Below are 11,653 nucleotides of genomic sequence, written 5' to 3'. Positions count from 1 at the left end.
GTAACGTATGGAAACAATTCCTATGGAATAATCAAAGGGTATGGCATGATAACCAATGGAGATTTCTCAATTAAGAAAGTGGCGTATGTAGAAGGATTACAACATAACCTCATCAGCGTGTCACAATTAGTTGTGGGCACAGGCTTGAAGGCATCATTTGATGATGAGGGATCTGAGATAACTGAAAAACAATCCAAAAAGGTTTTGCTGAAATCTGAACGTAAGGGAGAAATGTACCCTCCGAATCTAAACCCAATTCGAGGTACACCAGCTATTTGTCTGTTGTCAAAAGCAAATACCGATGAAAGTTGGTTATGGCATCGAAGCCTATCGCATCTGAACTTCAAAGACATCAACAAATTGGTGCTTGGTGACCATGTTCAAGGTCTTCCTCTTCTCAAGTTCGATAAGGAGCATCTATGTGCTGCGTGTGAGATGGGCAAACAAAGCAGAAAGAGTCACCCTACACGCTTTAATACAAAGATAGTTGAAGCACTTGAACTATTGCACATTGACTTATGTGGATCTTCGGCTATAGAAAGTATCGGTGGTAGTAAGTACATTCTTGTTATTGTGGATGATTTTTCATGTTTCACCTGGGTTTTCTTTCTTAAACAGAAATCAGATGCAAACCCCAAGTTGAAGACATTTATTAAACACGTGGAAGTACAGCTAAGGAAGACGGTCAAAAACATCAGAAGTGACAATGGTCTGGAATTCAAAAACAAAGATTTTGAGGACTTTCTGGCTGATAAGAGGGTAACTCACAACTTTTCGGCCCCCTATACACCACAACAGAATAGGATTGTTGAAAGATGAAACCGTTCTCTTTGTGAAGTTGCCAGAACAATGCTTACTTTCGCTTCACTACCATTATACTTCTGGGCTGATGCAATTGCCACTACTTGCTACACTCAGAATCGGTCATTGCTTAACAAAAGATTCTCAGTCACTCCATATGAGATCTTGAATAATAGGAAGCCTAACGTCAAATTTTTCCACATTTTCGGTTCAAGGTGTTTCATTTTCAACTCGAAAGAGAATCGAAATAAGTTTGATGTCAAAGCCGATGAAGGAATATATTTGGGTTATTCTCTGTCATCAAAAGCATCCACAGTGTTGAATAAACGCTCCAAAAGGATTGAAGAGACTTATTATGTCACCTTTGATGACAATTATATGAAGAAGGTTCAACGGACTGCAAAGGACCTAGGTGACATATTCCCAAAACCTGGACAAGTCTCGGTTCTGATATCCAACATGTTCGAGGAATACATTTGGCTGTTTGATGACCCAGAGAAAGCGATTCATTCAAAAGCACAAGCAACAGATAACAAAATAGATAATCTCAAAAAGGTCATCGATGAAGCTGCCAAAGAAATGGAAAGTGAACCTCCTATAGCTACAGGTGCAAAAACCACAAATGACTCTCCACACAAAGGCTCAACGTTCAAGGGGGAGAGTTCTACAACTTCAAAGACAACTTAAGTCCCTGTCGAGAGGGAGAATCCAATTCCCTCCCTAACAAATAAAGATACAGATGAAAAGGAAAGTACTGATCCAAAAACAACGAGTATAAGTACAATCGAGGGGGAGAATCCTACTTCCACAGGAGATGCAGATACTGATGTTGCCTTAGGACAAACTTCACAAATTGAGGGGAAGAAAGAGAATGACAGTACAACTGACGAAGGCGAGGGTGATCTATCAGAAGTTGAAGTAGAAGTGGAAGCTGAATTGAATCCAGAATATGACCCAAGCTATCCTCCATTAGTGAAATGGACTAAGGACCATCCCAAAGAACAAATTATTGGAAACTCTTCGGAAAGTGTTCTTACTCGCTCTCAACTAAACGTGAAACAAACTGCATTATTCTGTAAAGTTGAATTATGTATGTTAATTCGTTTATTTCCAAAATTGAGCCGAAAACTATAAATGTTGCACTTGATCATTCTGATTGGGTTCAAGCAATGCAGGATGAGCTCCATGAGTTCGAACGCAACAGAGTATGGAGGTTGATTCCTACACCGAAAGATGCTTCTGTTGTCGGCTTGAAATGGGTGTTTAGAAATAAGTTAGATAAAGAGGGGAATGTCATTTGTAACAATGCTCGGTTGGTGGTAAAATGATATTGTCAAAAAGAAGGAATAGATTATGAGGAAACCTTCGCTCTAGTAGCACAGTTAGAATCAGTCAGAATCTTTTTGGCATATGTTGCTCATAAAAACTTCGAAGTTTTCCAAATGGATGTCAAATGCGATTTCTTGAATGGAGAATTAGATGAAACAGTCTACGTTGAGCAACCACCTGTCTTTGTGAACGAAAAATATCCTGATCATTGCTATGTGCTAGATAAAGCCGTCTATGGTCTAAAATCAGCACCGAGGGCGTGGTATGAAACACTAACTCGCTTCTTGAAAATGTCAAAACTTAAACAAGGTTCGGTTGACCCAACCTTCTTTTGTAAGAAGGAAGGCGGACATCTGATGATTGTTCAGATTTATGTTGATGATATCATCTTTGGCTCCACGAATCCTAGCTTAACAGCTGAATTCAGGAAGTTGATGGAGACTAAATTTGAAATGAGCGCAATGGGTCCAATTAATTTTTTCCTTGGTTTGAATATTAGACAGGGACCATAAGGTATATTTATCAACCAGGAGGCCTATACAAAGAACTTACTGACAAAATTCGGTATGAAGGGTGATTCAAAAATGAAGGTTCCTATGGAATTTGGCACGAAGTTAACACCATCTCTGGAAAAACCTGCTATGGACATAACACTATATCGTCAAATGATAGGGTCCCTTATGTATCTAACAGCTAGTAGACCAGATATTATGTTTTCTGTTTTTTATTGTGCCAGGTTTCAAGCTAATCCAAGAGAACCTCACATGGGGGCAGTAAATAACATTTTTCATTATCTGAGGAGAACCTCATCTCTCGGTCTCTGGTATCCTGCAAGATATGGATTCTTTATTCAAGCCTTTTCTGATGCTGATCTAGGAGGATGTGGACTGGACAGAAAAAGTACTACAGGTGGATGCCAATATCTTGACGGGAAACTTGTTAGTTGGCAATCCAAGAAACAAACTTGTGTTTCGTTATCCACAGCCGAAGTTGAGTATATTACTGCAGCCTCTTACACCTCTTAAGTAATCTGGATTCAAAGTCAATTGAGAGACTATGGGCTAAGCATGAAGAAGATCCCTCTCTATTGCGACTCTGAAAGTGCAATAAGGATTTGTCACAATCTAGTGCAACACTCAAAAACCAAGCACATCGCACTTAGATATCATTTCATCAAGGATCATGTAGAAGATGGGAACGTGGAAGTACACTTTGTTCGATCTGCTGATCAAGTGGCTGACATATTCACTAAAGCCTTACTTGAAGCTACCTTTAACAAAGTCTTACAAGGCTTGGGCATGATGGAAGGAGAGTCAGTACCGAATCCTCAAATCTCTCACTAAAAATTTAGACAAGCGAAATGGAGCGAACGCTCGGTCTATTTCGGCTCTATAATTTTCAAGAACTGAAATGAACCGACCGCTCGGTCTATCTCGGCTCTATAATTTTCAGGAACCGAAATGAACCGAATGCTTGGTCTATTTCGACTCTAGAATTTTAAGGAATCGAAATGAACTGATCGTTTGGTCTATTTCGCTTCACTCCTGTATGATAAGGTTTCGGTTGTATATCTTGTACATTCTTTTCTCATGTCCTTCATTTGATTTAAACTTAAATATTTTATCTTTCTGTTTTTTATTCCTTTTTAGAAAATTTCAAAAAAATTCAAAAATATTTTATCTGTCTGCTTTTATTCTTTTTCAAAAAATTCTAAAAATTCAAAATTTTTTGTTTTATTTCGCTTATTTGTTTGTTTGGTTTGTGTGATGTGTTTCTTTATTTTTCATAGGTGACAAGAGTACCCATACAACGGAATGTGGATCTAAGGCAGACCTTAATGATTCGATCTATACCTATCGTTTCTTCACAATCAGTCTGATCACATCTACTCGGTCTAGAGCAACCTTACCCTTCTCATATGAGTTAAGAGTTTTTCTGCTTTGTCATGTCTATCTAGCAGAAGGTACTTTCGGTTCTAAAGCCACCTTCCTTAAATTCTCCATCTACCTTCGGTTCACAAATGTAACCCTTGAGACTCTCGGTCCTTACCACTGAGGTTTATGGTTACACAACATCTGTGTTTGTGATCTTAGCTACATATAACATTTACTGAGTGAAACCCAATATCCAACACCCATAATGAATAGACGGTGATTTTTTTTATTTAAGAACTTACTGGTTACTTAATGAAATCTCTTTTTATTTTTGCGTGATCTTTTATGAAATTGTCTACTACCAAGGCATTTCTTCCCAAAGAGATCCAGATTAGTGTTTTTTTTTTTTTGGGATTTCTACTTCCTCTTTCGTAACTATATAATTTATCCAACCTATCTGTTCAATAGACCACATCGGTCTCACAGGTACTTCTTCCAATGTTCAGTTTTATGTTAAGACTCAAAGTTCGGTTGAGGATAAGCTACCTTAAGCCTTATAATTAAAAGAAGCCTTTCAATGTTTATTAACAAACAGTTGATCGTATTTTTAGGGAAACCACACAAGCACTTCAAGTCTCTCTTGACTTTGAAGGAAGTGATTCTTGCCCGGAATCCTCTGCTTTATATCTCATAATGCGACATCACTCACATCCCATACACATTTGCTTTATTTCCTTATCTTTGTCACCCTGATGCACGGAAATTTTAATTTTCCCACATTCTGGTTGCTGAGTTATTTGAATTTTGTTCTATCCGTTGGCGCCAAACAAGAGATTACCATGGAATTTCAAACGATGATTGAAGATAAATTATAGACGCATGAATTTGAATGGTCTTTATCCCATGCGTGCTGATGTATACCTGGGACTAACCACACTGTCACATCGCGCTTTTCCAGGAGACGTTTCAGAGATCACGTCATTATCATCATGATTTTTCTCTCTCTCCTGGCAATGGTATATTAAGGGTTTCTTGTTTTATTTGTCTTTTATCAGCAACAAATTCTCTCAAACTTACAAGGCAAGAATACTCCATTCATCTTCTTTCTTCGATCAACAATGGCGACTTCATCATCAGCTCATGATCAGACGACATCATCGACATTGTTCACTATTAAGCCAAACCAAAATATGATCATCAAACTTAACCCGTTCTTGTATGATTCATATATGCTGCATGTTGTGGAATGTTTGAAGTATTCCCCCTTGGTTTTAACCCTAACTCAGGTTGAAGCTGTACCAATGTCGCTGTTATCCCAAGTTTATTCTACGACAACTTATGACAAAAACAAAAAACACATCTACTTTGTCATCCATGATAAGAAGGCATCGATTTCTAAAGTGAAGTTTTGTTCGAGTTTGCATCTGGCTGTCGATCCCTCTGTCATCTCGCCGGACTTTATCACAACCACTCAGTTATTCTCAATGATTTACGAGATGGGATATACTGATATGCTCACTACCATTACCAAAGTGAAGAAGTCATGTCTGCCGTCTCAATGGAATGGCTTGCTCACTTTACTGATTAAGGGTTTGGCAGAACGAAGTGGTGGTTCCGATGGTACTAGCAAGGGTTTCCTTACCATTCTTTATGGACTCTACAACGGAATCAATCTTGTTTATGGCTCAATAATCTGGTCTCAGGTGGTGCAGAGCCTCAACACCTCCATGCGGCATTCGGAAATCTCCTGTGGAAGATTTTGGACTCTGATTACGAGAAAAGTGATGAGTTCTTTGCAGATTCCGGTTATGAAGGATGCTCTGCTTGCCTCTATCTCTTTCTTTCATATGAAGAAGATTATTATTTCGGATCCCCTTAAGTTTCCTCACAAGGGATCAATTCCTGAGTCCATGTATAGGTGTGTTTCAGATCAGAGTAACGTTATGGCTGAATATCAGAAACTTCCTCCCGTTGGACCAAGAGTTCTTTCTCCAAAACCGCAAGCTGCTCTGGATGTCGTAGACAAGCCCAACAATCGAGGGAAATGCATCTCGAAGAAAGAAACTATTGAGGAGGGCAAGTCTAAATCCTCTAAGTCAACAAAACGCAAGACTGGTGAAGGGGAGTCTTCTCATTAAAAGAAAAAGAAGTTAAAGAAGATGGCACGAAGGTCTAAGAGTCCCACTCCTCCATGTTCACAATGAAGATGAGGAAGGTCATCATGAATCACCAAGGGGTAACACTCCTCCACGATCACCTACTCCAACCAAATCTCCCAATCACAACAGAGTTCCTTCCCCACCTCCATCACCAAAACAGACCATACCTCTCTCTCATCCCATTATTACTCCACCAGTCGTAACTCAACAAACAACCTTACATCCACCACCTCCCATTACATCTATTCCTATTTCTACAACTCCTTTATCATCCCCAATCTTTACAAGATCCACAAAAACTATAATTCCTAACCCTATAGTGAAGGTCAACGTATCTAATACGGGGGAAACTCCTGTAACAGAAATCCCTGTTGTCTCTAAACCTCTTTCCCCAATCCACTCCACTGATTCTGGTGCTACTCTTGGTGGATAAAATGATGAATTTGAATCTACTTATTTTAGTCCATTCCGGCTTCCGACTGATGATGATATTGATGTGCATGTCACAACTCAACATCTGCACGAAATCCATGAGAAGCTTGATCGTTTGCTTGATGATAGTAAAGCTTATAGTGGCGTTGTTCTTAAAGCCTTCCTCAAAACTGCCATTAATCAATACACAAAGGCTATTGATAAATCTACTCAGGCAATTGATGCGTCTACATCATCTTATAAACAGGCAACGACCGAGGTTACTGAGGTTATTCATACAACTCAGATATTCCTTAATTCTTTGAAAGCTCATGCTGAAACCACTGCAGCGAAAGTCCAGTCCTCTGGGGACTCCTTTTCTAAGTCCCTTCAAGAAGAAAGCAGTAAGTTCGAGGCTGTACGCTCATCGCTCCAAACCGAGACCACTTCCTTTTTAAGATCAGTGGATTCTCGTTTTGATTCTCTCCGTGCTAACTTGGCAACCGAGAGTGCCTTGAAGGAGGATCTAGCCAAACACAAAGCCACTATTGAAGTTTAGAAGGTGCAGCTTGCCCAAGCGGAGAAAGAAATCTCTTTATTAAAGGTACAACGGACTGTCTATAAAAGCTGTGCGGGTGAGGTGAAGGACTTGTTGACCAATTTACTTGGTGCTCATGATCCTATTTTAACTCTTACAATTCGTAATCATCTCACAACCAAACTCCTTCCTGCCCTTGCCATGCTGCATGAAATGAAAGGTGTTTCAGAGGGGTTTGTACCTCCAAAACAAGGGGGAGAAAGTACTCGTGTTGTTCAGCCGAAAGTATTTGTGAAAACAGAAGATGATCATACCAGTGTCACAACCGAAATGAAGGATAATGTAGCTTGAGGTTCTGGTTTAAAAGCAAAGCCAATGGAGAACATTGATGAAAGTGAAAGCGAGGAATATGAAACAATTGTTGATGCTCTCAAACGAAAGAAAAGAAACAAAGAACTGGATGAAAGTGTGATAATAGCAAGGGAAGCTGAGGAAAGGGAAAGGAGAAACAAAGAAGAAGAAGATGTTCTGCACTGTAAGAAAGCTTTGTTTACCTTATGGACGAAAGAAACACTTATCAATCAGGCGATTGAGTCTCCTTCCGTCTATTGGTTGGAACCAGTTGCTTCGTTTTATTGTGAAAATTCCAAGGACTCACAGTTTGATATGCCGATTACAAGGAAGGCATTTACTTTTCACTGTTTTGACTCAACTGTTGAGGTTCCCTTTCCAAGTCCAAAGGTTGACCGAGAGCTTATCGATTGGTACTTAAAGTATGGTCAACCTCAATATCTGACATGGAGTGCACAAAAGATTGTAACTGTCAAGGTATTGAAGCCGACTCCAGCTGACAAGTTTGTGAACGTCCATTTCAAGGTTACACGAGGGACTACAAACTCTGTTTCGTTGATATCACTAGCTGATCTTCCTAATCTCAATCCACATGATTGGATTTTGCTAGTCAACATTCTGCTCAATAATTCCAAGGAGTATGAACCAATTATAGAACATTTAAAAAGAATGTTGGGATCCTATATCCATGAAGTTGCAAAAATGGATCAGGAGATAGCAAGAGTAATGAACAAGAAGCCGACGGTCAAGCCTACTCAAAAGCCTGGTGATGTGAACAAGATGAAAATAGGACAGATATATTCAACGAATCTTACTATGATGTTCACAAAAGGCGAAGCTCACAGGTTTCTGTTCACTTTGGTAGATAAACATTTGTTTTCTACTAACTGCTTGGAGCACATTATCAATCTGATACATCGGTGCAAGCAAAACTCGGATGCTAATAAGAAAAATTTTACTGATATGCTTCGGTGGTATATCACCTTTCGGTACCATCTGTTAGCAATCATACCGAGAGTGTTCAAGACGGTGAAGAAGCCCTCGGTTCCTAAACAAAGTTGAAGTCTTGGTCCCAAAGACGCAAAGGGGGAGATTGTTGGGGCTTATTGTGTTGCATCTTAGGGATTTTTGTATATATCCGGATTGGGCCTGTCCATCCGTGATTGTCTCTTAGGGTTAGACTATATATATGCATGCATGTATGCATTATCTTTTAACGCACGTCTTATTAATTGCGTTTGAGTTTTGTAACCCTAAACACCTCTACAGTCGAAGTTCTTAATCGAGCTCTTCTGAGGTGTTGAAGCATTAATCATTCAACATATTCAAGCCATATTCTTGTTCACTTTACGTACTTTCTTTTTTTCGTACTTAGAATCAATCGATCCTGATAAAACTTTGTTCAAACAAGGATTTCCAAATCGAACTCTATCTATCTTTTATCTTGATATGACACTTGAAAGGGTTCTATTAATATTTTACAAGAAAAAAATGTGTCTTATATTTTGGGACGTTACAATTATATTATGTACTCTACTTTTATACTCTTTAAAACCAACTTAATCTATTTAAATAGTATTATGATAGTCTTCTACATAAATGAATATGAATATATTATGGATGATATATGTGAGATTCAATAGATAAATTTTTGTACGTACAAACATGACTAAAACAAAATTATCTAGGTGATTATTCTCTTTCAATACATAACGATTAATGTCCTTGTGAAAACACTTAATTAATACATACAAATAATAAGCATTGACAAGACATGTTGAACAAGCTCTTGTTTTTATTTTTCAATTAAGGTTAAAAAGTAATCAACTAATTAAGATAAAAGGAAGAAATAAAATTCTTTCGTGTAACATAGAAAGAAGATTCCAAATGGAAAAAGCGATGTAGGTTAATTTTAGCTTGATATAGCAGGAAAGAATGTTGTAAATAACATGTTAAAAACTATACTTGGAAGCGAAGAAATCTAAAAACGTTAAGTTGATTTCTCTAGCTGTTGAAATGTATTTCGCCTCCACAAATTTAAGGAATAAATATATGTCATTTTCTAAAAAAAGTTAGAAGATATGGAACATATTAACCACTTTAGTCATAAAAACCATCCATTCAAGGTAATCAACTTTGAGAAGATTATATGTGCTAGTTTTGATAGTTGTGATAAAAAAAAACCAAAATTGCTTAGTTGTTATGGATGTGAAAAACCCATACCAAGTGGCTTTGCATATAGTTACATCCAATGTCACTACTTTTCATAAAGCATGTGCATAACATCCGCCTACTATCCGCGACCCCTTCCTTATATCATCATCATATAACACTTATTAACACTTACTAATGTGAAAAATCCATATTCCAAATCCTAGATGTGTGCAAATATGGGGTGTTTTCGTATACCTTTCTTAAGGGTAAAATGTACATCGTTAAAGCTTACATTTATTGTTGTGTTTCTCGGTTTCGCTTCCAGAGTTATTCTTTAACTTCTTGTATTATTGTGAATATTGTGTTATGAATCTGTTAGAACTATAAGAGAATAGAAATAATGGAATGCATCAAACAACACCAAGAAGAAATTGACAAAACTACCCTTATTAGTTAAAGCCACATAAATAACAATATCCACATTGGCTTTAACAATAAGTATAGTAAAACAAAAATGACAATTACTTCAACTTGTCAATGTTTAGAAGACCTAAACAATGTCTAAACTTCACTAAAGGTAATGACTTTGTTAGTGCATCAGTTTGATTGTCTTCAGTCCTCACTTTCTTCACCTGAATTCTTCTTTATGAACGAATAAAATGATAACAAACTTTTATATGTTTTGTTCTTTCATAACACACTTTATATTTAGCCAAACAAATTGCAATCAAACTATCACGGTAAACAGTAATTCTATTTTGATGAAAACCAAGGTCTCGAAGTAATCCTTTCAGCCAAATTCCTTGTTTTGCAGCCTCTGTAAGAGCCATATACTTAGCCTCTATAGTGGATAAATTTACCAAAGTTGCTTTCTAACTCACTAAATCATTTCTAACTACAAAAAACATACCATGTTAAAGATCTTCTTGAACCAAGAACAGCTGCATAATCTAAATCTAAATGTCCAGTCACTAAACATTCTTCTTTTCCTCCACAAATGAGTCCAACTTCAGATGTGCTTTTTAGATATCTAAAAATTCGTTTCATAGCAACCCAATGTTTCTTACAAGGATAAGCCATATAGCGAGAAACCATGCTGATCGAATGAGCTATTTCATGTATTGTACTAACCATGACATAGATAAGACAACCCACAACACTAGAATAAGGAACCTTCTTCATATACTCAATATTAGACTCAGATTGAGAAGTCATACCTTTAGACGGCTTGAAATTTGCTAATGATAGGGTGTTTAATGATTTTGCTGAAGTTATTCCAAAACGGAACAAAATCTTCAAAATGTAATTTATGGGACAAAAACAACTTACATCTTGACCTTTATCTAATAATCTCCATACCAAGAAAATTCTATTTAGCATTATACTTGCTAGATAAAAAAAAATGTAGCAACATACTTTCTGTACAAACCTTTTTTAGCAACATACTTTGTAAACAAACGTATTTTTAGCAACATACTTTTTAGAAAATCCTTTTGAGGAACATCGAACAAATTTTAATCCATGAATTGAACCCTAATTAAGAATATTTGTAACTAAAAATAATAAAATTTTCAAAAGGACCAACTATTTTCATTAGTTTTTTTTTTTCACATAGACCCTGAAACTCCCAACAGCCACTAGATTTTGTTTTATATCTATGTATCCTAAAATAAGTAAAATGATTACTAGCATTGTATAAGTATTGATATATGTTTATGAAATAAGACAAAATAAATTGAATTCTAAGCAACCTTTTAGAAGTGGATGTTTCACTTGGATCGAACTTTGAGATGCAAGATTTTTGCAAGTCTTTTCATAGTGTCCATACTCATCACATCGCAGGATTATGATGTATGTATCTGCTGAGAGATTCGAGGAAATGAATCTCGTTAGTATATTGAGACTTTGCAAGTCTCAATTTATGTTTATGTTGCTTATATCACTTATGGCTTCCCCAACCTTAATAAATGAATGGAAACATTTCTTCAAAAATACTTTTACTGGACCAAATTTCACATTAATGAATAAACTTTGTA

At 37.0% G+C, this 11,653-nt stretch overlaps 1 protein-coding gene across 1 annotated transcript; it reads left to right on the top strand.

Annotated features, from left to right (window-relative positions):
* Positions 1–849: 849 nt before the first annotated feature.
* Positions 850–2,129, top strand: LOC145060205 (uncharacterized). The gene is made up of 3 exons (XM_079007911.1): positions 850–1,408; positions 1,490–1,876; positions 1,969–2,129. The coding sequence occupies exons 1-3, from the start codon at positions 850–852 to the stop codon at positions 2,127–2,129; spliced, it is 1,107 nt and encodes a 368-aa protein (XP_078864037.1).
* Positions 2,130–11,653: the final 9,524 nt, after the last annotated feature.

Source organism: Lactuca serriola, chromosome 6 (genome assembly GCF_051521515.1).
Source record: "Lactuca serriola cultivar US96UC23 chromosome 6, Lser_US96UC23_V15, whole genome shotgun sequence".
In the NCBI taxonomy this organism is placed as follows: domain Eukaryota; kingdom Viridiplantae; phylum Streptophyta; class Magnoliopsida; order Asterales; family Asteraceae; genus Lactuca; species Lactuca serriola.
Note: the sequence above shows the minus strand (reverse complement) of the source record. Positions and strands in the feature narration are given on the sequence as shown.